The 27,650-nt window shown below is 44.2% G+C and overlaps 1 protein-coding gene across 1 annotated transcript; it reads right to left on the minus strand.

Annotated features, from left to right (window-relative positions):
• Positions 1–605: 605 nt before the first annotated feature.
• MMP19 (matrix metallopeptidase 19) lies at positions 606–27,650 on the minus strand. Its single transcript, XM_056863597.1, has 9 exons — positions 27,506–27,650; positions 21,469–21,557; positions 17,906–18,036; positions 16,413–16,628; positions 12,110–12,355; positions 3,883–4,008; positions 2,666–2,830; positions 2,222–2,349; positions 606–840 (listed from the first exon to the last, which is right to left on the minus strand). Exons 1-9 carry the CDS (start codon positions 27,602–27,604, stop codon positions 610–612), a joined length of 1,431 nt encoding a protein of 476 aa, XP_056719575.1. The 5' UTR covers positions 27,605–27,650; the 3' UTR covers positions 606–609.

Genomic DNA, 27,650 nt, shown 5'->3' on the forward strand with positions numbered 1-27,650 from the left:
CATGGGCAGGAAGGGTGACTGTGTGTTTTGCCGGAGCCTTTATGCTGTAAAAATGCCTAGCCCTTTAACTGTGTATAAAGGGGCGGGGTGGAGGGGGAAAGAACTGTCAATGTGTCGCTCCAAAAACCTGCACAGTTGTCTGATAAGAGATGAGCGCACACATCATAGGTTATGGTGCTTCTATTGCAACACCTTCGCTGCTCTGAAGAACGACTAACCCTGGAACGATTTTCCCTTCTTGGGCTTCTGGTGCCTTCATCACACACCCCTGTTCCATTCTGAAACCAGGCTAGCCCCTGCTGCCATTCATGCTGATGCCAAAGGAAATGGGAATGCTTAAAGACCCTGGCATTAAAAGAAAGTTATGTATGTTGATTATGCCAGTGCAAAGTCCATCAGGAACTAGAAGAGAAGGAGTAAAAAAGTGTCAATTTTTTTTGTCTCTCCACCTCTCCCACTCGGTCCTTTCCAGAGGAGCTGCTGTTTGTTTAAGCCACCTGTAGGGGTTGCTGTTGGGTCTGTTTTTGAGAAATCCTCATTGCTTTGTCTATGCGTAGTTGGTGCTTGTTCTAAGTCCCAGTGAGCCTGCTTGGGCACCTGTGGGCAGTGTTAGCAGTTCATCCAGCGCTCCGCTGTGCTCAGTGGGTAGCCTCTCTCCACTCGCAGCTGGTCATTGAGCCGCCAGTATTTCTCCCTCCTGAAAAGGTACATCTTGCCGTTTTCCCAGGTGAACGCAGCATCCAGGTGAGTCGGGGCCCCTGTGAAAAGTCTGGAAATCTTCCTCGGATGGGTAGTGAAAGCGCTCAAGCCCAGTTCATCCCATTGCCAGTATGCACTACCCTAATAGAAGAGAGACAGAGGAAGAATAAATGCACTTCTAGTCAGTGCTCTAGTTTAGTTCCTTTGGTGTTATCTCTATAGAGCCAAAAAGAAAAAAAATGTAGGGCTTGAACTTCTGGAATTAAATGAAAAGCCACAGTTGGCTGTGATTATCAAGACTAGACTCTTTATGGTGAAAGGCCTACATCCTTGCACTGGCGACCAGTTCCACAGAACCCTGGAAGTGACAATAAGGACTGTTGTGGGATTCCCTGCACCTGGTGCTCTCAGTTTGAGGACTAGCCACTTTCCCAGACAGATAAAGAACGAAATGCTCTCTTTAAGCACATTTAAAGCTGCCCGAGCTTCGTTTTTTAAGGATTTTTTTTTATAACTGGTCAGTTTAAACCTAGATAATGACAACTGTAAATTTGCTCTCACCTTGAAGGTTGTAAAATGGCAGGATCATCCTGCCTGTCACAAGCTGACACCATGAAATTCCATCACTCAGTTCACCCGTTCACACAATGAATAGGAAGTATTTCTTCACACAATGCCTAGTTAAATTGTGGAACTCCCTGCCCCAGGATGTGGTGATGGCTGCCAACTTTAAGGCTTTAAGAGGAGAGTGGACATGTTCATGGAGGAGAGGGCTATCCATGGCTACTAGTCAAAATGATACTAGTCATGATGCATACCTACTCTCTCTAGTATCAGAGGAGCATGCCTGTTATATTAGGTGCTATGGAACACAGGCAGGATGCTGCTGCAGTCTTGTTTGGGGGCTTCCTAGAGGCACCTGGTTGGCCACTGTGTGAACAGACTGCTGGACTTGATGGGCCTTGGTCTGATCCAGCATGGCCTTTCTTATGTTCTTATGTTCTAACCCCCACCTTTCAGATGGTGCTTTCTCCCCATACTTATTTTGTTGTTTAATCCAATTGCATGTTCTTTGCCTCTCTCTCATCCTCCCATCTTGTCAAGTATTTAGAAAACATCTGTTGTGCCTATTAAAAAGCTCCCAGAATGCGCCAGAATTCTGGCTTTCCCCCCACCAAATAGCAACAAATCAAGACACAGAAGCTTCCTGGATTAGCCCCAAGAAAAGTTTAAAAACACAACGCAAGAACCACTGAGGCAGCAGAGGTATGACCTGGTCCACCCTAATTGTCCAAACTGTTCATAATCTTCTTTTCAAATCATTTTTGATTCTATATTCTTATTCAGTGATATCCAATAACTGTTGGTCATGTGGCATAATCTAGTCTATTATTTTATATATATATATATATATATATATATATACACACACACACACACACACACACACACATATATATATATTAATGTATATATTAATGTATGTATATAATTATGCATGAGGATATGTAATTGAGTGTACCTTAAAGAAGAAGAGCTTCTTGTTTCCTGGCCAGTAGAGGGCAGCATCTATCTTGGGTGGGATACGGGTGAGGGGTTTTGGATAGCCAGGATCCAGCTTGAAACCCTGGTAACGCCACAGTTTATTACCTTAGTAGCCAGAATGAACAAAATACGAATTAAAGAGGAAGTAAAGCAAAGTAAGGCTCTAGATCTAGATAACACAAATGCACTTTATATTCAACTCTAGTGATCAGCTTAAATGAATATTGTAATACAAAACTGTTTTGAGTAATTACATCCTCCCCAAGGAAGTTATATGAAAGTTATATGAAAAGGAATTGTATGTAAAACATATTTAATCCGAGGTATAATGTTCATTTTGAGTGTATTTACTTGTCCCCTAAGACGAAATAGACAGTCTGGGGAAAGCTTATTCCTCAGCTCCATTCTTGAATTTACGTACCTTTGAAGAAATAGGTGCGCCCAGTACGTGGCGAATGCACAGCGGCGTCCAGCCATCCGGGCAGCCCCTTCCATAGAGCTTGGATCTTCAAAGGTGGGTTGGCACCAAAGTCCGTCACTGTCCACACATAATCCCCACGGAAGGCATAGGTCTTCTCATACGGTCCTAGAAGAGGGTTAGAAGTCAAATGGTGGAAACGTAACATACTGATGATTCCCTCAGTTCTAAAAAGGAGGCGTGGCACTTTGTTCCACATCCAACTACTGATATAACACTAAGAAGACCTGATTTCAATAGTTCAGTCCCATGAGTACACTAAACTGCATGAGACAAGTTAGCAGTTCTCGGGTGTCAAGTTCATTAATTGGAAAGTCCCAAGATTCTTGGGAGACATACCATAATAGATCTCTTAGCATACATTCTTCTGTCAATACATATGGCCACAATCTGCATTGTACCACTCTCCTCTCTCCAGCCCCCCGTTATCAAATTATTTTCAGAACTTTTTGTTCCCTTCCCAACTCAGCTATGTATTTAAATGTACCTAAAATATTTACATCCCATCCATCCAACAAGCTCAGGGCAGCTTACAAAAAAGCTAAGAGAAACAATATACTCCAAAGAATTATGAAGGTGAGGGGAACACACTACAGAAACGTATCCCATAATCACTTCATTAAAACATCCAAAACAAATATCTCTGCCAACTTCCACTCAACCATAAGTATTCTCAACTCCATCTCCAGAACGCCCTCCACAGCAGCCACGTTTGGCAAGCTTTTCTACAGGCTGAAAGGGTGAGGGATCCCTCATGCAGCCCAAAGTTTCAGCTTGCTCCCCTTCCCTATATTTTGCTCTCTCACAAATCCTTCAGGCTAATCAAATATTTCACATTAGAAAATGACAGAGGCTAAAGTGAGATGCAGAAAGGACACTTGTCCATCCAAATCCTCTGTCCAGTCATGCCTGTGGTCATCTCCTCAGGTTATGTTTGGAATTAGAGCAGGGGTGTTAAACATATGGCCCATGGGCCGATATGGCCCCTTGAGAGCTCTTATCCAGCCCACGAGGCAGCCGAGCCAGCCATCTTCCCCAGTCCCGATCTGGGCTGGCGAGGCATGGCCCAGCCCTACCAAGAGACATTTATGTCATATCCGGCCCTCGTAACAATTGAGTTTGACACCCCTGATTTAGAGGTTGGAACAGGGAAGACTTACCCAGCATGATGGCGTCTAATCCATCTTTACATGGGTCAGGGACTTTACTGGGCCGCAAGGAGGTGGCGGAGAGAGTGGTGAGAGCGGGGGAGGTCACCGTTGCTGTTGTTGGCATAGTTCTTTTGCCTGCAATAGAAGAACAGAGACTATAGTTACGGGTCAAGCCGGTAGGGAAAGGGAAGGGGCAGAGAAAAAATAAATGAGATGAGGGAAGCGGAAAAAATATTTGGCCAACAACCAACATGGCATTGATATGTTGGCATTCTGCCTTGTTGCCCAACCATTGGGAGGCATCAGGAAGCAGCTCAGACCTTGCCTAGTAACTGATCCGAGGAAGCAGTGGCCTACCTCGTGACTTGAAAACCACCGGCCCAGGCCTATGCGCCTCATAATGAGAAACAGGCCTTCCTGTTGCTAGGGGATTCACAAGCCAAGGCAGAGCATGAAGGCACACAAGGGGAAAAAAGAAATAAGTCCTGGAAAAAGGAATAAGTCCGGAAGAAAAACAAGAACTCTTTTTAAGGTTTAGGATTATCACTTGTAGTTTGTCATGAGTACTCTACAGCTTTCCTACAGAGCCTTCCACCCTTCTGTAAAGACCTACATGAAAGGCTAACTTGCGTTCATTGTGCACTAGAGAAGACAGTAACGAGTCTCCAGCTCATGTTCTCCAACATACCAATTTAAAATGATCTCAAATGTGATAAATTGTAAAAAAGCATTATTTTCCTGCCTTTCTCTTAAATTACGTTTGGGGAAGACAGAAACTGTTTTTATCTCAACTCTGGGACACTCTTTGTAATGTGTGAGTTGTGCTAGGAATAAGCAACTGGCAGCCTAAGCGTGCAGTCTGGCCCCTAGGAATTGCCCCTCTGTCCCTAGCAGAATCCTAGATTTCAAGGTCCCCTACTCTTCTGTGCCCCTCAGACACTCTGCCCGCTGGAGTCTAGGCACAGGCAAACAAATCTGAGCAGCTGAGGTGAATAAGCAGGGAGCCAAACTAGTCATGGGGGGAGCAGAACCTTTTATTTAATGGGCCTACAATAATTGGTGTAGGCCCCTCATAAAATACAAAAAACAAGAGACAGGTTTCAGTGTTTAGAGTAAAAGGAACGTGGTTGGAGGGGAAAGTGAGCTGAGCTTGGAGAAGAACACTTCTTAACAGCAGTGATCCCGAACATGGAGTCCAAGGGCACAACTATGCCTATTTGTTTTCGGGTGCCCATTTGTCTCTTCCCCATAGCAGGCAGCCAGTCCTGCCTTTCCTCCATTTTTGCAGGATAAGGAAATGCTTCAGAAGAGACACATGTTTGTGTCTGTAGGAAGCACCCTTTGGAAACAGCTGCCTCCATCACAGGTGGATGCTTGGCTTGTAATGTCCTACATTTGTTGAACCTTGTAGAATCGTAGGGTTGAAAGGGCCATACAGGTCATCTAGTCCAACTCCCTGCTCAATGCAGGATCAGCCTAAATCATCCCTGACAAGTGTTCATCCAGCCACTGCTTGAAGACTGCCAGTGAAGGGGAGCTCACCACCTCCCCAGGCAGCCCATTCCACTGCTGAACTACTCTCACTGTGAATCCCCCCCTAATATCCAGATGGTACCTTTCTGCCCATAACCCATTATTGCAAGTCCTATCCTCTGCTGCCAACAGGAACAGTTCCCTGCCCTTTTCTAAGTGACATCCCTTCAAATACTTAAAGAGAGCAATCAAGTCCCTCCATCAACCTCTTCTTCTCCAGACTGAACATTCCCAAGTCCCTCAGCTTTTCCTGGTAGGGGTTGGTCTCTAGGTCCTGGATCATTCTTGTCTCTCTCCTCTGCACCCACTCTATTCTGTCCACTTCCTTTTTGAAGTGAGGCCTCCAGAACTGCATACAGTGCTCCAGGTGCGGCCTGACCTGTACAGCGGGACTATGACATCTTGTGCTTTGGATGTTATGCCTTTTGTTAGAATTGAACCTTACTTCTTAGTATCTGCTACCGATTCAGAGGGATTGGATCGTTTGGTTATGGCCTAATGAAAATAGAGTAAGTCACACACACGCACAAAAATAGACAAAGTCCTTTTGTCTTAGTCAAACAACCTTTACTCACTAAATCAGGGATAGGGTTCACGGGAGGTAAAACAAATAAATTCTTTCTACATCTCTACAGTTACAGGCACTAAGCTTAAACATGAGGCATTTCTAGATATAAGAATCGCCCCTCCATCCTTCCAGGTTGATGGTCAAAAGTTAACCAGGACTGTGCTTTCTCTACTAAACAAAGGATATAAGGAAAGCACAGTAAAATGCAGATTCACTTGTGTACGTGACAAGTGGCATGTCTCCAACGGATGCTCTTCACTGACCAAATGCTAGATTAACATATTACAGGTTACATCATACCTTTGAACTGGTTAACCTCAATATTAACCCTTGCCTGTCTGAAATGAAACAAAGCTCGCTACCTAATACTCAACAAACCCCTTTTCAAGCTTTCGTTGTATTCAGACATGCAAACACGTAAATGCATCACGTAAATACTCAAACTGTTGCTTATGCAATGGCTTCGTCAGAATGTCAGCCACCATCTTTTTACTTTCACAGTACTTCACTTTTACAAGTCCTCTTTCTTGTCTGTCCTTCACTGAGTCAATCTGAAGTCGAAGAAGTTTTCTTCCCTTAGAGTTCTCGCCTTTCAGTAGAGCTATGCATGCTTGATTGTCCTCAAACATTGTAGCGGGTGTCAGTCCATCTATTCCAAAGTCGCGTAGAAGTTCAATTATTTCTTCTAGTTCCACACATGTGCTCTTGGCTGCTATACATTCAGCTTCCGTTGAAGATGTTGCAACAGTTTGCTGTTTCTGGCTGGTCCAGGCGATCAGGTTTTCTCTAAAGTAGAACAAATATCCGCTTGTAGATTTGCTGTCTGTTTTGTCACCACCTAGATCAGCATTCATGTATCCTGCCAGTCTTGGCTCAGCATTTGGAGCTATCTTCAACTTCAAATCGATAGTTTTCTTCAAGTATTGTGTGAGGTGCTTTATTGCGTTCCAATCATATTCTGTAGGTGCGCTGGTCTTTCTACTTAGGATTCCAACGGCTGCATTTATGTCTGGTCTACTAACATTGCCCAAGTATAGAAGTTTTCCAATTGCTTCTCGGTACTTGTGATTGTTACTCAATAGTTCACCTTCTAGATTCATATATGATGGGTCAAGTGGAGTATTTTTAGTTTTGCACTCCTTCATGTTCATGAATTGTAGAAATTCCAGTATTTTGTTCCTTTGACTGATTGAGAATCCGTTGTCTTGGTTTCTTTTAATTTCCATTCCAAGGTAATTGTTTACTTGTCCAAGTAGTTTCACTTCCACTGATTCATTCAGTTTGTCTGCAATTTGCTTTGCAGCTGTTTCAGTGTCACAACAGATAAGAATATCCTCCACAAAGGTCAATATATATTCCCATCGATTATCCACTTTCCTTCTGAATAAACATTTTTCTACGTTTCCTTGTTTGAAGCCTTGAGCTTCCAATAATGAGGTAAGTTTGTGGTTCCATGCTCTTGCATACAAAGTCTTTTCAAGTTTACAAACTTGATTCTTAGTATCACAGTCCTTTAATCCTGGTGGAAGTTCCATATATATTTCCTCTGATAAATCTCCATTTAGGAAAGCTGTTTTGATATCCAGTTGAAGTACCACTTTATTCCTAGAGGCGGCTATACTCAGCAAAGTCCTTATAGCCGTGTGTCCAATTACAGGTGCATAAGTTTCTGTGTAGTCGGTTCCAAACTTCTGGGTAAATCCTTTTGCAACTAGTCTTGCTTTGTATTTGTCAACAGTTCCATCAGTGTGTCTCTTTATCTTGAAAACCAATCTACATCCCACTGCCCTTTTCCCAGGTGGGAGTTTTGTTAGTTTCCAAGTATTATTTTTCTGCAGTGACTCTAGTTCTTCTTGGATTGCGTTCAGCCATCTTGACCGCTCCCCATTGGGCTTTTGCAGTTCGTCCCAACACGTGGCTTTCCATTCCAGTGAAGATATTCAGTTTTTCTGCTGGTATTCCTTTTGTAGTCCTTGCAGATCTCCTTAAGGTTTAGGAGGGTTGCACTGTTCCATTAGCACCGGGATCATCCCCTTTTGTCTCTGCAGTCTCTTGACATTCCGCAGGAGCAGGTGGAGTGAATTCTCATGCTGTAAATGAAATCTCCCTGGTTTCCTCTTCACAAACCTCTGGATCATCAAATTTGCTTGTTATTAATAACATCTCTCTCATCTATGTACACTGCATTCAAAGCTTGTACTTTAAAGGTCTTTGGGTTTATAACTCTGTACCCTTTTGAGTGGGGATGGTACCCAACTAAGATTCCAAGTTCTGTAGTAGGATCCATTTTTCCCCTTTTCTCCCTTGGGATGTATGCAAATACACGAGATCCGAAGGCTTTCAAATGTTTCAGACTAGGCTTTCTGCCATTCCATTTCTCATATGGAGTCATGTTAATAGCACTTGAAATTGTCCTGTTGTAAAGGTAGGCTGCTGTATTTACACATTCTCCACAGCAGGGGTAAGGTAATCCTGCCTGTGGCAAAAAGCATCTTGCACTCTGCATCAGAGTTCTGTTGAATCTCTCTGATAACCCATTGTGCTTGGGGGTGTATGAAACTGATGTAGCATGTTCTATTCCCTCAGATTCAAGAATCTCTTTCATTTCACTATTAAGGTACTCAGTCCCATTATCAGTGTACAGCAATTGTATTCCTTTATTGTGCTTATTCCTCATCAGAGCGACATAAGCTTTAAATCTTTCAGCTACTTCAGTCTTTGATTTCAACAAGTAGACATGGGCATATCGACTGGCACTGTCTATAAAATGCAAAATATATTTTGCCCCTCCTGCTGTTGGGTTGAGTGGGCCAATCAAGTCAGAATGTATTTCTTCTAAAATTTCTGCCTTAACATTTCTGGGTTTCTGCACATGCCTTGGAGTAGTCCCTTTTGCCCTGAGACAAATTTCACAATGTTCTTTGTTCTTAGAGCATTCTTTTACTGGCACATCACAATCAATCAGCAATTGCTTCGCAGACTTAAAGTTTCTGTGGCCAAGTTTCACATGCCAAGAAAACATGCATTCTCTATGGGCACAATCTGTAGCTTTCTGCTCTGTCAATCCTTCATTAAAAGCAGCTAAGTATCCTGTTTGCTCATCAACAACATCATCATCTTCATTCTCACAAAAATCATTTTCATCATCATCCTCATCCTCAGAATCACTATCAAAGTCCATTATCTGATCTGCAACATTTTCCAAGCAATAATGAGAACCGTCTGTTATAACTTTATATTATCTCCCTTTTGGATCAAACAAACGACATCCCTCTTTGCCTTTTGTCACATGGAAATCAGCTTTCGCTAGCTTTTTGACAGATAACAAGCATACTTTGGAGTTTGGCAAATAATACACATCTTGCAGCTTAAGATCCATAACAGTTCCACAAAGGCTTTGGATACAAAATGAAATTTCTCCTTTTTGAGTGCATAAATATCTTTCACCATTTGCCATAATGAGCATTTCATTGCAAGGCTCCATGTAATCATATGCTTCCTTAATGCCACATGTGTTACATTCTGCCCCTGTGTCAAGCAATAATCTTTGCACATGCTTTGAATCATTCTTAACTGACAAAACATCTTTGCATTCACTTTTCACCATGAGAGCTGCAAGCTCATGCGGTCTTTTAGTTTTGCAATGGCTCCCTCTTATGGCTGGCTGGCGCTGTTGCCTATCCTGCCTTTGTTTAGGATTCCCGGGTCTTTCCGCATGGTTTGACAGAGAGGGAGTTCCCCCTTTTGAATCCCTTTGTCTGCATTCAAAAGACTTATGGCCAGGTTTGCCGCAGTTAAAACATTTAAATCCTCTTTTCTCATTTACACGGAATACAGACATTCCGTGAGACAGTTCATCTTGCCGATTCTGGTCTGTTTCAAATTGCTTAAGTTCAGTAATCAGCTGAGTAAGGGTTAAGTTCTCTCTGCCTAGGAGATTTCGCTTCTCTGCATTAAACTTTGGATGCAAACTACCAATGAAGATTGTAAGAAAGTCTTTGTCCGAGATTTCTCCCCCAGAAAATCTCACCTCTGATGCCAAATCCTGCATGTTTTTAAGGTGTTGCAGGAGAGTAATATTTCCAGGCATTCTATTTGAAAATAGGGTTGCCTTGAGGGCCATTAGCTGATTATCTGACAAAGTTCCATACTTTTCATTAAGCGCAGCCATCATTTCTTTGGTTGTATTACTACTCAATATGATGCTGGATTCTGTTGGGGTGATCGCATTAATTAGCAGGCAAATTGCTTGCACATCTGATTTCTTAAAGTTTTTATATTCCACACTATCAGTATTGGCTGGTGGGTCCTGTTCCAGAACGTGGCTGACCCCAATAGCAGTTAAAGCAAATTCAACAGTCCTTTTCCATACGGGAAAAGAAGTTTGGCTGATGTGTGGTACTGCTACGGATTGGCTCCCCTTAACGTTTGAACTCACGGTTCCCTGGTCTAGGGAAGTTGAGGTGCTCTATGCGGCATTGCTGGATCCTGAAGGCTCTCCGTCGTTCGCCATTCCTGCAGCTCACTCCTCCTCTCCTCGGTTACAAGCGCGGGGTGTGTGTGTTGAGTTCTCTGTCATCCGTCGCAGACAGGGCTGGCGGCTCAAGTACAGGAAAATTCCCTCTAGGCGTTTGTAATGTTTCTTCGTCTCCAGTGAAAAATCCCAATTCAAAAAATTGTGCGTTTAGACTTCACCTCATTAGCCAATAACCAAGAACCACCCGAGCTACCAATTTGTTAGAATTGAACCTTACTTCTTAGTATCTGCTGCCGATTCAGAGGGATTGGATCGTTTGGTTATGGCCTAATGAAAATAGAGTAAGTCACACACACGCACAAAAATAGACAAAGTCCTTTTGTCTTAGTCAAACAACCTTTACTCACTAAATCAGGGATAGGGTTCACGGGAGGTAAAACAAATTCTTTCTACATCTCTACAGTTAGCTATACTGCCAGATGCTTCTGGCAGGCACTAAGCTTAAACATGAGGCACTTCTGGATATAAGAATCGCCCCTCCATCCTTCCAGGTTGATGGTCAAAAGTTAACCAGGACTGTGCTTTCTCTACTAAACAAAGGATATAAGGAAAGCACAGTAAAATGCAGATTCACTTGTGTACGTGACAAGTGGCATGTCTCCAATGGATGCTCTTCACTGACCAAATGCTAGATTAACATATTACAGGTTACATCATACCTTTGAACTGGTTAACCTCAATATTAACCCTTGCCTGTCTGAAATGAAACAAAGCTCGCTACCTAATGCTCAACACCTTTGTTCCTCCCAACATTTTGTGATTAGACCCAGCCTCTGTGGCAGCCATTTTGTTCTGACACCCACTACATGTTCTCAAAATTCCAAAAGCGCCAACAGGCTCAACAAGGTTAGGGACCCCTGGCTTAGAGAACCATGGTGGCATGATGGGCAGACCACTGATCAGGATTGGGGCAATGTGAATTCCCCTCCATACTCTGCAGTGATGCACACTGGGTCACCTTGGGCCAGTCTCACAGGATTGTTGATAAAATGGTGGGGTGGTAGAACTGCCCTCCTTGGAGAAAGGGCAGGCTAAAAAAATAATACATAAAGCTATGTGGAAGTGAGAGAAAGGAGATCTAGGGAGAGTTCAGCTTCCTTCACCTGCACACTCCTTTGAATCTAAAAATTACAGATTTCCTGCACTATATACGATTAGGTTTACACCGAATTTCTGGTGTTGTCTCATCTAATGTGGCTCCCTCAAAGAGTCTCTATTGCTGTTTGGGAAAGAGCTTTTTATCTGTATCTGAGGCCTGGTTTACACAAACAGCAGATGGGTGGATGAAACCATTCCTGGGTTATACCCCTTCAAACAGCGCAACTGGGCGGTGGTGTCATATGCTTGATCATTCCCTCATGAAAAAAATTGACATGAGAATAGCAAGTTCATAGAGAAGGACAGTCAAGAATTCTTCTCCCTGACGTCTAATAAGTCATCCCTTGCTGCTTGTCATCTCAGCTCATATGAGGGCAGGGCTTAGTTTGAGGCTTCTTTACTACTGAGACAAGTGGTGTGCAGAAGCTCACTAGCCCCGACCCCAGTAAAATGCAGCGCGCTTCCTGTTTACTTCTTCCTCCATCCCTTTCAGTCCATACCATAGAGGGCCTGGATGCCTTTGATGTCGTCAGGGTGCAGGCGGAAGCGTGCCTGATATCCACTGTAGGTGGGTGCCATCAGCGCAGCTGGATGCCGAGAATGACCTAGTCCCAGCGCGTGGCCAATCTCATGGGTAGCAATGATGCGCAGGTTGACCCCGCGTGGCGTCCCCTCTGTCCAGTCCTCATCGGAATCAAAGTGAACTGTGCCTAATTCGGGGATATCAGCATGGGCCAGCACATATCCTGAGGAAGAGGAAGGGATGAGTTAGATGCATGAGTGGAAACCTTGCTATGTTGGAACCCTCTTCTAAATAACAACTTGGCTGCAGTACAGTGCCCTGTCAATAAGAGGGTTGTGTGTGTGTGTGTGTGTGTGTTAAGAGCCATCAAGTCACTTCCGACTCATGGCGACCCTATGAATAAAAGTCCTCCAAAATGTCCTATCCTTAACAGCCTTGCTCAGATCTTGCAAACTGAGGGCCGTGGCTTCCTTTATTGAATCAATCCATCTCTTGTTGAGCTTCCTCTTTTCCTGCTGCCCTCAACTTTTCCTAGCATGACTGTCTTTTCCAGTGTCTCTTGTCTTCTCACAATGTGACCAAAATATGATAGATTCAGTTTAGTCATTTTAGCTTCTAGGGACAGTTCTTGATTTGATCTATAACCCACTGATTTGTTTTTTTGGAAGTCCACGGTATCCGTAACACTCTCCTCCAACACCACATTTAAAAGGAATCTACTTTCTTCCTATCAGCTTTCTTCAATGTCCAGCTTGTCATGTCAGAATGGAGGCCTTTTACACGCCGCTTTCCCTAGTGTATAACAGCTACCAGGCAATGAGCCAGCCTGATTCTACCAAACTCCTCCAAAGCGTACAGCCCTCTATCTCATGCAACATGGCACAATGTTACTGTGATTTAATAGTTAGGCTGAATGTCTATCTATCAATTAAATTTGCTTGATTTAAAGCAAATAACTGCATCCATACAATTCAAATTTAACACAACCAATTCTAAGTGTGTATTTTCTTCATACACATTAAAGCTGTGCACTTCTGCCACACAGTGCATTTGAAAGGGTGTGAATGTACTAAAAACAACAACAACAACAGAGGAACACACACCTAACCACTGGCATGTAAACAGGACTCCATTTCAACTGTCTCTCATATTAGTAGACTTAATCCTGCTAGCCACAAAGGAGAGCTGAGCAAAACTATTTCAGGCATGCTCCATGCAGAGCATCTTGAATTCTCGCTTCTTCCTTAATTGTTGGCTTTTTTTTAAAATAAATTTTTATTGGTTTTTTAAAACTATAAATTCTTTATAATTTTAACAACAATGTAAAAATAATATCACAATCACAATTACATTAATTGTTGTCTTGATTACCATTAAACATAAAAAATAAATTGACTTCCCCATCACCTCTATCTACCTCTTAATGAAGTGTTATTATCCTTCGTTAACATATTCTGATCCTAGTATTAATCTCATTCTAAAGTTTCATGTTATATAAAATTTTACATTCTGGATCAGAGTAAAAAGTAACCTTCCATTTTTCCCAGATCTTATACATTATCACAATGATTCCTTCAATTCTCCCCTTTTCCCTAGTTTCTCCACCAGTTCTAACATTTAAATGATTTAATCCCTTTATTCTGAAACCTTTGTCCCTTTCCATTTGGCTGCATAAGATTGCAGCCAGTATAACATAAATTTAATCATACTAAACAACATCCTCTCCAATATTTTAGGGATATTTCCTGTTTAATCGATCTTATTTCAGTGTAAATCATATCCCAAATCCATATCACAAGTCCACCCCTTATAAAAAAAGGAGAAAAAACCAACATCCTTAGTACATTCCAACATTTTCCTTAAAGTAATAATCACATATTCCAGTATACTTTTATATCAATTGATAGTCTATATAAGGAGGACTTGTTTACATAATCCCAAAATGATGTCTAAATCTTAATTCCACTACATCGTTAATAGCCATGCCACCCATCCACACTGTCAAAGCCTTCCAATCCAGCAATCATATTTAAATCAGTCCTTTAACCATGGTCTAATACTTCCTTCTGCAACTGAAATAAGTCAGTCAGGTATGGGAACAGGATTTCTTTATCCTCTCTCATTTCCTCAGACAGGGTGCGTATCCAAAAATAATTCTTTCTGGGCTTCATTTCCATCATGGCTTCAATCTGTGTTCCTTGACCTGCTCTCTTCTTCCTTATATCCACACGTCCTTCCATGGCTTTTTTAGATGAAAAGTCCATTTCTTGTATGTCTGATCTCTTTGTCACCAGCTGGTTACCTTCTTGGACTTCTGTCTTCTTCTTTGTATCCTTGTATTCTTCCATGACTTTTTGGACAGAAGAATCCATTACTTGTATGTCTGTATTTGTGGCCATCATTTGAATTTTCATGACTTTTATGTCTTCTGTAACCAGATCCAACTTCTGATTACATACCTGTGATGATTGGTCAAGAGTCATCATCATTTAAATCAGTTGAGCCATCTGTGTTGATATCTGTTTTACTTGTTTAATTGTCGCCTCAGAATGTTTAGCAAGCATGTCCTGTACTTTTTTTTCCATGGTTAAATTCTGTAAAGTTTCCTTTAATTTCATAAGGGCAGGGCTATGAATTTAGCCAGATCAGGGAGAAGTTCCAGACATTTACATATGTAACTTAGTTAAAAAATTGATGGTCATCTAGCAGGAGTCCATTACATGTAGTTGATAGAGAATATTTCATTGACCAGCTTAATATCTTTTTCGGGTTGAAGAAGTGAGTATTTAAGCTTAAAATAACTTTTTAAAGTTGAAAATACCAACGAGTTTTACCAGACGCTCTAGATCAGCAGAACCAGGAAGTATTCCAGGAGTTGCCTCATCGCGGACCTTCTATCGTCTCTTCTCTATGGTTGTTACCTTCAGGAATGGTTTTGGTGTAACACGAGTAAGACGAATTTCCGGTCCTACGACCTTCTTCCTGTTGATTTGCTTGTAGAACAATAGAGAGGGATATTGAATGAAGCACAGAGTCTTCCGGTCAAGAAATCCTCTTTGTTGTAAAACGTGGCTGGAGGACCTTTTTTACCCCAAGCAAATTCTCAAAGGTTTCTCCCTCCCCTTCCTTTAAAAACGCGTCGGATTGGCAGATCTTACGTCAATCATTCAAGCTCGTTGTTTTAGTTTAAGTTGATCAGTTTGATAAGGCTCCTGCTGCTTTGTCTGATGGATCTCATGCAGCAAAATCATCCAGTTCAATTAAGGGAGGGAAACGGTTACCAGGAATGTTTTCTTCAACCCCCTGTTATTCGATAACGCCAGTGAAAAGCGAAGGATTCTTATCTACTCACTTGGGCGTCTGGAGGTGAGGTTTTAATCTTGATGTAGTCCTTATGATGTTTATAAGGTGCTGGAGGGTAGATTCTAAAGCCGAAGTTGCGCGCTGGCGATTTCAATCCCTTCGTGCCCACGGGATCAAACGTCTGAAACTCCGGGGGACTTAATAAAGCTTCCTCGGAGTATTCAGGAGATCAAACCGCATATATGGCTGCAGGGAATTCCTGCTTCTCAGCCCACTTGCAAGGGCTGGATTGGGGTGCGGTAAAACACCCCAAATTACACTCAAACTTGGATTCTCCCCAGGAGCCCCTGGGAGGACGTGGCAATCAGCCCAGCGTCAGCACCCAAAGTCCTTAACTGTTGGCTTAACTGGTTCCACTTGAAATATTTAGGTCCCACAAAGAAAATTTGCTTTTAAGTTCACAGCCAATCAGCAATTTGTCCAGTCACTTGAAAGGTGGTTTGAGACCACGTTGATATTTACATACTAAATATTAGTTTTTATGAGAGCTGGAATGTTGCACCTATGCAGAGGGCTCCATATAAGCTGTGACTTGGCATATGTGAATGATGACATTAAATGAGACACAGCAAGGGAAATCCATTGCAAATGATGAACAGGTTAGAGTCAATTATTTAGGTCAGGTCTTTCTGGATGGTGATTTAAAGTCCTGACTGAAAACATCTTGATTCAAAGCCAATCCATCCTGGCACAAGGCCTGCTAGGAAGTTCCCATCCCACGTCTTATGCACCTCAAACACATACTTCCCCCAGGTTCTCTCTCTACATCTTGACAGCCACTGCATCCAAGCCATACAGAGCATTAGCCTCTGCAGTTCCTGCAATGTACTGCCCAAACTCTCTATTCTTTGGTTTCCCCACCCACTCTCTCCCAAACCCCAAGTAACTCCCTCCCCCAGCATGCTTGGTGTACATACCACTCCCATCGAAGGGCCGTGAGCACCCCCAAGGAGATGAACCATGGAAGGAGAGGCGGATGTCAGCACGGCCGGTCCGCACCTCCTGGAAGGTGAGCTGTGCCACATCACTCCAGTACTTGAAAGCTGTCTGGATGGCTGTGCGTGTGGCTGCAGCCCCCAAGCCCTCACTGTGGCTGTAGATCCGGTACGTTAGACGCTTCTTGCGCCAGCGACCTGCAGGGAAAGACACCAAGCCAAGAGGTGACAGAAGCTGATCCGCTTGTTCTGGACAGAAGCTCTGCAGGATCCAAGAGGTCCTCCTTGGAGAAGATGAGTACTAGCCTATTCTGTGATCAGCCCAAGCTATCACAACTGTAGTCACTGACTCCTCACCCCAATTCATGACTCAGGGAGGGTTCATAATGCAGTTGACTTGTAGGACAGAGGATGATGGTCCATTAGGGGAAATGGGTCAGTGCCCCACCAACTCAGGCTTTCCTCCTAGCCCCCTAGTGCCTATCTCTAGTCCTCACTATATTTAGCAGATGAGGGTGGGAAGCTACCATGGCCTAGGGTTGCGACCTCCCATTGGGGACTGGAGTTCTCCAAGAATTACAATTGATGTCCAGACCACAGGGATCAGTTTCCCCAGAGAAAACGGCAGCTTTGGAGGGCAGATTCAATAGCATCAAATCCATGCTGAGCTTCCTCCCATCTCCAAGTTCCACCATAAAATCTCCAGGAATTTCTCAGCCCAGAACTGACAACCCACCCCAGCCAAGTCAGTCTCTGCCTTGTCTTTGTAAACACTCAACAGTGCTTTTGTGATGAACCCAAGTGTGTGTGTTCAGTGTTCTAGCCTCAGTTTAGTCATTTTTGCTTCTAGGGAGAGTCCAGGCTTTATTTGATCTGTATCTGTATCAGATATAGTAAATAATTAGGGTTGGCAGGTCGCTTGGATTGGCAGGCAAGTGCTCGCCAATCCATCGGCTGGCTCAGGAGTGGGGAGTGCGTTCGTGTGGCCATACCAAAGTGATTACATCACTTCCGGTTTACACCTGGAAGCCCCACAGCACAATGGCCTGCTTTATTACTCAAACCCGCAGGTTTGAGTGGTAAAGCAGTCAGTTGTGATGTGGCACTTCTGGGTGTAAATTGGAAATGATGTATTTGCATTGGTACAGCCGTGCTTGCGCAATCTCCCCCCCAGCACTGCCCCAAAAACCTCCCGCCGGAGGAGATGGGGGACTTGTCAATGATAACAGTAACCAATAAATAATGATAACAGTAACCAATCTCAGCACGATTATGACCTTTGACCTAAACATTGTGGACCTGCCTCCTGTAATACTTTATACTTCAGGGTTTCAAACTACGATTTGCATCTCAGTTCCCTTTTCTTTAGCCCCTTACAGCATATCCTCCCAGACTCACGCAGTGCTTCCAATACCAAGAGATTATTGGTCAGACTCCCTGTTTTACTTCAGTGCAGTGGATTAAGGACTGCTTACCGAGGAGTTGATATTTGAAGGTTCTCTCATTGAAGGGGTCCTCGACACCACAGCGGGGCTGCCGCATCTGGGTGAGGGTTGCTGCATCCACTTGACCAGTGGCAGGCAGCCCTGAGGCCATCTGGAAGGACCTAAGAGAGGAGAAGCAGGGAGGGGAGTGAGTCCTAATCCTGGTGCTAGGTTCCTCACTTCCACACGAGACAAGATCCTGGGGGAGCCAGAAGGGGTTTGCAGTTTTCAGGGATGGAGGAGGACCACCCAAACCTTCACACAATACATAATGAACCTTCACAAGTCAGTGCCACAGAAAGTCATAATGGTCAGTTTTTAAAGGATTAGAAGTACAAATGAGTCACCAGTTACATGCCATGACAGTCGGAAGCACATCATCTTTGCTTGGAAAGGGTATGTCCTTGATGAGCAACTAATTTTTACCAGTTCCAGTGCAAAAAGAGCACCTGTATGCAAATGAGCATTTAGGCGTAATTTGATTATAACTTTTGGTGTATCTTCAAAACGGCCGTTAAATAATTACCTCCGGCTAGAGTAGCAGCCTTATCTTAACCAGACAGCAAATAGATCAAGTGGTAGTTGTGAGAACATACAGGAAAGTGTGAAATCAATGGAGCAATAAAAGAAGATCTTATAGAATATAAATAACAACTGAATAAAAATGGTTAAGTGTTTCTGTCTTTGCCTTTCGACATGGGCAGACCCTCTGTTCGATTGGGGTATTTAAGCATCTGTCAAATAATTCATTGAGGGGTTAGGCATTTTGTCTGGCCAAGAAGAAAACTCTTCGAAAGGTTGGAATGGTTAAACATTCAAGATAATCTGGGAGCACTGGAGAAGATGGGGTGCTCTGTCCCCAGAAGGAGGGTGCACATTTCCTTTTGGCATCACTACATAGTTCAAGATGGTCCCTTTGTTCGAAATCTGTGGGTATCTTATTCATTATTAAAGGGAGGTCTGAGGGAAAACTTGGATAGGACATCTGTAAACTTGAAAGTCTTTTGTCTACTGTCTTTGTTCAAGAAGACACAAAAGCATCAAGCTCAGTCTATTTTAATAAACTGGGAAGAAAATCCTGATCTAATAGAAAAAATCTAAATTTCACCACAGGGTGATCTAATTTTTACTAGGAACCCTATTTTCAATTGTGCAAAGGGTGATGGATCGGCAAACACTTGGTTTTGCCCACAAGATGGAACACAGAGACACAGTTTTGTTTTGGGAGGCTGTCACTGTGGCAGGGGTGGCGTGGGGAGTATTTGACCCCATCCATTGGCTCTTCCCATCAAATTGCCCTCTGAAGCCACTGGCTTGGATAGAGATGTTTGGAGTGAAGTGGAAGGCAGGAAAGGGTAAGGGCCTCCCGTTTCCCACCTCTTTTTCATCCAAATTACCCCCTTCCTGAAGTAGCTTTTCTCTACTTCACCCCTTCCTCCCTGCCCAGTGTTTTAATTGTTGACTTATGTTTTGTATGCATTTTAGCTCTGGTTTTAATTGTTTTGATGATGTGATTTTGCTTGGTTTTAATGGCTTTTAAGTCATGGTTTTATTATGTATGCTTAAATTTGTTAGCTGCCTTGGTGGTAGGGTTGCTAGGTCCCTCTTCCCCACTGGCGGGAGGTTTTTGGGGTGCAGCCTGAGGAGGGTGGGGTTTGGGGAGGGACTTCAATGCCATAGAGTCCAATTGCCAAAGCGGCTATTTTCTCCCGGTGAACTGATCTCTATCGGCTGGAGATCAATTGAATTAGCAGGAGATCTCCAGCTAGTACCTGGAGGTTGGCAACCCTACTTGGTGGCCCTTACAAATGCAGAAAGGCATGGTGTAAATTTTGTAAAATGAATAAGAAACAATGGCCATCTGGAGTTTGTTATAGGTGCGCAATGTTTAGTTAAGCCCATAAACACAGGGCTCTTTACTTTAGAAATGTGTCCTCTCTGGGCTCCTTACCTGTTTATGTCTGTGCCCAAGCCAAGCCATAGATAAAGAGGTGTCAGGAGGTAGAGATGCATAAAGGGGAGAACTCTACCCAAGCATCTGTTTCTGAACCCTGAGCCCTTTGGTGTGCCAGCACAGGAGTTGAAAGGCATACCAGAGTGTCCCTGGGACTGTGCTTGAGCCCAGATTCCAAGATGGCATGTCTTTATCTATCTATGTATTTATTTTATTAAATTTTTAACCCGCTGCTCCCCCAGGATGGTGCTCAGGGCAGCTAACAACATAACACAACAATAACAATAATAAAACTATAATGTTAATAAAACCCAATTAAAACTCAGCTCACAACTTTTGGCATAAAAAATCCAAAGCATTGACGGTAGAGTCCACTAAAATGCCTGGTGGAATAACTCTGTCTTACATGCCATGCAGAATGCAGCCAAGTCCCACAGGGCATGAGTCTCCTCAGACAAAGCATTCCACCTGGAGAGCTAGTGTAGTGTGGTGGTTAAGAGCGGTGGACTCTAATCTGAAGAACTGGGTTGGTTTCCCCGCTCCTATACATGAAGCCAGCTGGGTAACCTTGGGCTAGTCACAGTTCTCTCTGTGACTAACCTCACCAACCTCACAAGGTGTCTGTTGTGGGGAGAGGAAGGGAAAGAGATTGTAAGCCGGTTTGATTCTCCTTAAAAGGTAGAGAAAATCAGCATATGAAAACCAACTCTTCTTCTTCAAGTCAGGGCCATGATGGAAAAGGCCTTCACCCTTTTAACACTCAAATGGGCATACACTCCCTGTCAAGGATGTTCATGTTCTATCATTTTGCAGTCACACTATGCGCAAGTAGCATTTGGAACAATATGCAATGGAGAATCTCAGCCTTCTTTTTAAAACAAGGTCTTAAGAATACAATGATACTTTGCAAAACCTGGAAGTCTTAGAAGTGCCTGATTGACCTTACAATAGTCAGTTTTCCTTGGCCTTCCCTAGACACAGGATATAGTATAACGAAAAGCAAACGCATATCAACTGCTCAATTCAAGTCCAGTAGCACCTTAAAGACAAACAATATTTCCAGGGTATAAGCTTCTTAGAGTCCAAGCTCCCTTTGTCAGATGCAATTAGGAACTGATGAAGTAGGAATCTGACCAAAAGGAACTTTGACTCTGGCAAGCTTATACTTTGGGAATTTTGCTGGTCTCTAAATTTTGCTGGTCTAGACAAAAATATTGCTCTTCTACTGTGGACCAACATGGCTACCTACCTGAAACTACTATAAACTGGGTTCACTTCCCCAATTTACCTGCAATGAAGGTTGACAGACAATCTGGATTTCTTTCAAGTATATCTTTGATTTTGATCACTGAACTGATCCAGTATTGCAGTCATAGGCCAGTCCTGTTCTCCTCGTGTCCATTGGTAACAGCGGAAGAAGGATCTGGGAATTCTGTTTCCTAGCTTCTAGTCGATGGTGAGGTCAAAATATTACAGAAAGGGTATCAGGAACCAGAATCTCTTGTTGCTTTGAGCATGACTTCCACAGGAGATATATGATGGGATTGTGCCACCTACATGGACAGGCCAAGCTGCATTTAGGACCTTGACTTTAACTTACCTCACAGCATCTGCAATCTCCTCTTTGGTGAAATAACCTGTGACCCTTTCCAGGGGCTTCTGAAAGTATCCAAACTTCATCAGGTACTCCTGGAACAGTGAAAAATACTCCATTAAGCCGCCCACAATGATACAATTCATCAGCATAGTCCAAAAGAACTTGACCAAGAGGCAGACATGGGTGTTCTGGACCTCCTTGTGGAGAGATCTGTCTCTGTAATAATGAGAGTTTGGTGGGCAGACCAAAGTCAGACTTGACTTTGCCCACAATGTTTGTTATCTCTTATGCCAGGGATGGGGAACCTCAGGCCCGGGGGCCGTATGCGGCCCCCGAGGACATTTTTTGTGGCCCTCGGGAGCTCCGGGGCCCTGCCACGGAGGCGGGGAGCAGGGCGGTCCTCCACGAGGGTGTTCCTGGGGCCGCGGCTTACAGTCGCGCTGCAGTGCCCTTTAGACCTCCTCTCGCCGACTGTCGGCTGTTGGTTGGCGAGAGGGGAGGGGGAGGGATGCTTCCCCTAAGGCTGCCCCCTACAGCTGCGGCGTGCAGGAACGCCGTGGCACATTGTAAGCCCCTCTATCTGCCTGTCGGCTGTTGAGTAGCGGGGGGGGGGGGAAAGAGGCCGGCGGCCCCCGGCGGCAGAGCATGCATGTGGGAGCCTATCAGGCTTCAAGGGGGCCTTTTATGGACTCTGGGGGGGTGAGGGCACGGAGACTGAGGCCTAATCGCTCGGGGCTCCGTGCGCCACAGTGTGTGTGTGTGTGTGCGTGTGGGTGGTGGAGGGGGGGAGGCTGGGGCCCGGTTGCGCAGGCTGGCGTGCGCGGGTGTGTGTGTGTGGAGGGGGGAGGCTTTTCTCTCTTTTCTTCTTTTTCTGTCATTCTTTTCTCCTTTCTCTCCCTCTTTTTCTGTCTTTCTTTGTCTCCCTCCGTCCTTTTCTTTCTTTCTTTCTCCCCCTCTCTCCATTTCTTTCTCCCTTTCTCTCTTTTTCTCCCTCCCTCCCCCCCTCTTCCTCTTTCTCTGTTTTCCTTCCTCCCTTGCCGATTGACTGCGGGCTGCGCCCCCCTGGCGCCTCGTTTGCTGGGGCCCACCGCTGGCTGCCCTCCCGCCTGGGAGTGGGGGCGCCCTGTAGGCCTTCTCTGTGTGGCCTCCCCTGGGGTTGCCAACCTCCAGGTGGTGGCTGGAGACCTGGCAACCCAAGCCTCTCCCCCCACCAGGAAATCTACACCTGGTATGGCCCCTGAATGATGTTATAAATGTGCAAATGGCCCTTGGCAGGAAAAAGGTTCCCCACCCCTGTCTTATGCCCTAGGTTTGCAGAAAAATGTGAAATCTATCTATCTATCTATCTATCTACCTACCTACCTACCTACCTACCTACCTACCTACCTATCGGGTTAAAAAACCACAAAATGATAAACAGAGAGCCTGTAGCTTTAAGAAATGGATTCCCTCAGTGGCCTTTGCTAGGCAACCACAGATTCCAGGCTCGGTTCTGTCAGTTAAAGGCAGGGGTAGGGGCCAGGGCCCTTTCCAGGCCTATTTTAGCTTCTGAGGTAGGACTCTTTGGGTCAGGCCTGGGATAGGTTGCCCAGGTCTAGGTTGGGAATTTCCTGGAGATTTGTGGTGGAGTCTGAAGAGGGCAGGGTTTGGGGAGGGGAGAAGCCTTAGCCAAATATAATGCCATAGAGTCCACCCTCCAAATCAGTCATTTGTTAATTTGTAAGCATTGTGTAATAATATTTGATAATTTCAATATTTGGGGTATTTTCCCTTTTCTTTTCTACATTGCAGTATTTTCTCCAGAGGGGCAGATCTATGTTGGTTGGAGATCTCCAAGTCCCACCCAGAGTGTGACAACTCTAGGCCTGGAAGCAACCTCTGGGTGACTTGATACCACCCAACTTGCTTGAATCAACTAGGCATGGCTGTTTGCTACTGTTCAACAGGAGCCTCCCAATGTAAGCCAATGTGGTATAGCAGTTAGGGAGACCCAGGTTCAAATCCCCATCTTGCTGCGGAAGCTCACTGGGTGACTATGGACCAGTCACATGCTTTCAGCCTAACCTACCTCACAGGGTGGTTGTGCGGATAAAAAAGAGGAGAGGAGAATAATGTAAGCTGCTTTGGTCCGCACTGTGGAGAAAGATGGGGTATAAATGAAGTAGATAAATAATAAATATAGCTGAAGATGGAAGGCAGACAAAAGGTAGGTTGGTGAATGGCAGACAAGGAGAGAATGAGCCAGGGAAAGGGAAGTGAGTATGGGGGTTGCCAGGAGAGCAGAAAGAGGAAATAGTGTGGGGAGGGGGATACAGGGGAAGTGAGGTGCCACCCCACAAATCCTTGGGAGTTCCCTACCATGCATTTGGGCCTGGCCCAGTAGCTGGCACCACACAACTGGACAACAGTTTTCCTAGGCAGTGGATGCCTTGGAAGGGGAGAGATAAATCTTAAGACAGAAGGGCATATAAAGGTAGGTTGGCTGTTTGGTGGGAAGAAGATAGGGTCGCCAACTCCTGGTTAGGAAATTTCTAGAGATTTGGGGGTGGATCCTGGGGAGAGTTGGGTTTGAGGAGGGAAGGAACCTCGGAAGGGTATAATGCCATAGACTCTACCCTCTAAAGCAACCATTCCCTCCAGGGGAACTAGAGTTGCCAGCCTCCTGGTGGGGGCTGGAGATCATCCAGAATTATAATTGTTCTCGACGTGACAGTTGCCCTGGAGAAAATAATTAGAGATTAGAGTCCACTGCTCCAAACCACTGCTCTTAACCACTACACCATGCTGGCTCTTAGAATTATTATGCAAGTATACTGTATAAACAGACATGAAAATGCTTAAATATAAAATTGTACTGGAAAAACTTTTTATGATCTTCTCTGAATATATGTAAGTTGATAGTAATCACAAATGGATTTATAGGCAGGCTTAATAAAACAAAAGTAAAGTATATATATTATGAGTTGAATGTCAGCATAAGGGCAGTTCGTAATAACATTGCATTAGAGTCTTATATTACAAGATAGAATATATGATGAAATCAAATGTTGTATGTTCCCCCATCTAATGTTTGTTTTGGTAATTCACAGTTTTAATGTTAGATATGTTGTGTGTTTTTTTTTGGTGTTATGTATTTTATATTCTGTTTGTATTTTTATTGATTTGAAAATTAAAATTACAATAATAATAATAATAATAATAAAGGACACAACTCGGCCATAATTCTCTCAGAGGCTGCTGGGAAGACTGAATGAGAGAAAGCTGAAGGCAGGGAGGCAGATAAAGGTAGGTTGGCTTGTGGGCGGAGAGGAAGCAGGAAAAGGGAAGAGGCTATGGGGGCTTTCAGGAAAAGGAAAGAAGAAATATTAGGTTAAGGGAAAGGAGATACACCCCCCAAAGTCCTTGCAGTCCCCTACTTTTAAAATAAAAGCCACAGTTCTTCACTCCCAGAGGGCCCTTCATCTCTAGCCATAGAGTTGGAATATTCCCAATATCATCTATCTTAGTCAGCAAAAAAAATCTGCAAATTTTTCCCATATGTGATTTTTTAAAATAGATAATGATTTCATTTTAAACTGCAGTTAAACTGAGATCAGGCATGAACACAGCCCGTTGCCATGTTTGCTTTCTCCCCTCCCTCCTTGGGTAGAGGCTCCATTCAAAACTCCTTAATTTGATCAAGCTCTTAACTGCTGTGATGTCCAAATGCAGGCACAGTGATGAACTAGAGTTTGATTACTCCTTATAAATTTGGGATCCCTCAATCCCCCTTTAGAGTCTATTTGCTGGGTATAAACAAATCACTTTTCACTGAGGTGCCCATGTTCAGAAGTCAGTTTTATAAGTCCGTAATTCATTCTATTGTCTGTGGTGTTGCCCATCAATTTCCCCACCAGATCCAACAGGACGAACCTGTAATGATAAGTGGAAGCTGTCATAAACTATGGCTGCATTACAGACATCCCTTAGAAGGTAAATTAGCACAGGCCATTTCCTTCCTAATAATGGGTTGGATCTAGCGATCTGTCAGCAAAAGGTGGCAACAGACACAGATCTTTCCTGCATTCCTGTGCTCCAGCACTCCTTTCAGACTCTGGGAAGGTTTATTCCTGGAGTTGTAGGATCTGTGTAGACTAGGGATGCCAACCTCCAGGTACTAGCTGATCTCCTGCTGTTACAAATGTTCTCCAGCTGATAGAGATGTTCACCTGGAGAAAATGGCCGCTTTGGCAATTGGACTGTATGGCATTGAAGTGCCTCCCCTCCCTAAATCCCGCCCTCTTCAGGCTCCGCCCCAAAACCTGCTGCCGGTGCAAAGAGGGACCTGGCAACCCTAGTGTGGACAAATAACCGTGTGGGTTGGGAGGGAAGAAGAAGAAAAAGAGTTGGTTTTATATGCCGACTTTCTCTACTATTTAAGGAAGAATCAAACCAGCTTAAAATAACCTTCCCTTCTCCTCCCCTGTGAGGTAGGTGAGGCTGAGAGAGTGTGACTAGCCCAAGGTCACCCAACTGGCTTCATGTGTTGAGTGGTGAAACAAACTCAGTTCACCAGATTAGCATCCGCCCCTCATGTGGAAGAGTGGGGAATCAAACCCAGTTCTCCAGATCAGAGTCCACCGCTCCAAACCACCGCTCTTCACCAGTATTCCACGCTGGGGGCAAAATAACCCTTTCTGCCTCTTCTGGAGGGCAATTTTGCCTCCTTTCTCCTACCCAGTGCAGCCTTCCAACCCACATGGCTATTAGTCCATGCAAAATAATATTTCCCAGGGTCTGAAAGGAGTGAGGCCCACAGTCCTTGTGTCCACAGGTCACTGGATCCAACTCAATGAAGATCCAATGGGACTCTAATTCCTCAAAAGGATGCCTTATTCTTTCATCAAGCCCCACATCTTTTCATGTGCCCGAGACCATCCCGGACTGAATAATTGTTGGGAAATTCACTATCAGAACCTTCCATCTAAAATCTATAAAGCCATTCAAAATAGGCTATTTTTGAAAAGTTCTTCAAAAGTCAACCTCCATCACACACAAAGATCCATCACCCACCTCCAAGTCATTGTCTTTTTAGAAAGTCTGCTGTTTGGAATTGGGATCCTGCATTCCAATTTGTCCTGTTCTTTTGTAGGGATTCAGCATCCCATTTTTTTAGCAATCAGGGCTGGCAAGCGTATCTGTACGCTGCTGCTTCCCCCCTCCCCTTTCTCTCCTTGCTCATGCCCAGCCTGAATCTCTTAACTTATTCACTATGACCTCCTCAGTACATGGAAAATGTCAAGTACTATCATTATGGATCATCTGGATGATCAAGTTGCCACAAGCAAGGGGGTCACCAAGGGCGGAAGGAAAAAAGAGGTCTCTACAAGCAGGGCAGTGGTACATGTTGCCAGAGAAATAAAATAGTGTCTGTGTCCACACTGTTAGTTTTTCCTGCATATCTCCAACTCCTTCGCATTACCTTGGTTGCAGAAGACCTCAAAGGAGTCCAAATTGGCTCGTTAATCTAGTTTACAAATTGGTGTTTCAGCACTTCCACCACGCTTCTGTTCCCACCCAGACCACAAAATTACCCAAAGGATGGAAACCCACTTCTACATTTTGTGGTAAGCTCTTCCCGGCCAGGGTCCCTGTTTTTCAGCACTATTTGATTACTGCTCATGCACAATGAATGATCAGCTTGCTTCCTGAGGTTACGGAAAGGCCCGGACAACCAGGGTTTCCCTTGGCCAAGGATATTTGCCCGGGGCTTCCTGCCCCCATTAGGGACCAAGGAACACCTCCCTTCAAACGGAGAGCGATTGACAAGTAGGAAAAGGAAAGTTCCAGGTTAGAGGAGATAGCTTGGAGAAAACTTGAGGAAAGCGTCAGAACTGAAGCCTGGGAGAAAAGGTCAGGAAAGTTTGGGGTTAGGGTTGCAAGCCAGAAAATCCGACCAGGCTTGCCCACAGTCTTTCGTTTGGCCCCATCACTGCACACAAATCAACCCCACCGCAGCCTGGATCCTGCAAGGAAAGGAGGTCGTCAGAGGTCTACATACCAGGGCTTCTTTCTCCTCCACCCGATTGACAGCAGCACCTTTGGCAGACAGGAAAGAAGCGTAGACTAAAAAGAGCAGCTTTGGCCATGGCGTTTTCATGCCTAATTTCTCTGCAGTCTTCGACAGCAACAGTTTCTTAGGAAAC

This window comes from Euleptes europaea, chromosome 1, assembly GCF_029931775.1.
Source record: "Euleptes europaea isolate rEulEur1 chromosome 1, rEulEur1.hap1, whole genome shotgun sequence".
Taxonomy (NCBI): domain Eukaryota; kingdom Metazoa; phylum Chordata; class Lepidosauria; order Squamata; family Sphaerodactylidae; genus Euleptes; species Euleptes europaea.

What these genes read in the sequence shown, in the direction of transcription:
- MMP19 (XM_056863597.1), bottom strand. Translation starts at nt 27,604, where the DNA reads ATGAAAACGCCATGGCCAAAGCTGCTCTTTTTAGTCTACGCTTCTTTC. An exon ending in CTTCAAATATCAACTCCTCG is followed by an intron (nt 16,629 to 17,905) that starts GTAAGCAGTCCT and finishes CTTTCCCTGCAG; the next exon opens with GTCGCTGGCGCAAGAAGCGT. An exon ending in GCGCACCTATTTCTTCAAAG is followed by an intron (nt 2,350 to 2,665) that starts GTACGTAAATTC and finishes CTGGCTACTAAG; the next exon opens with GTAATAAACTGTGGCGTTAC.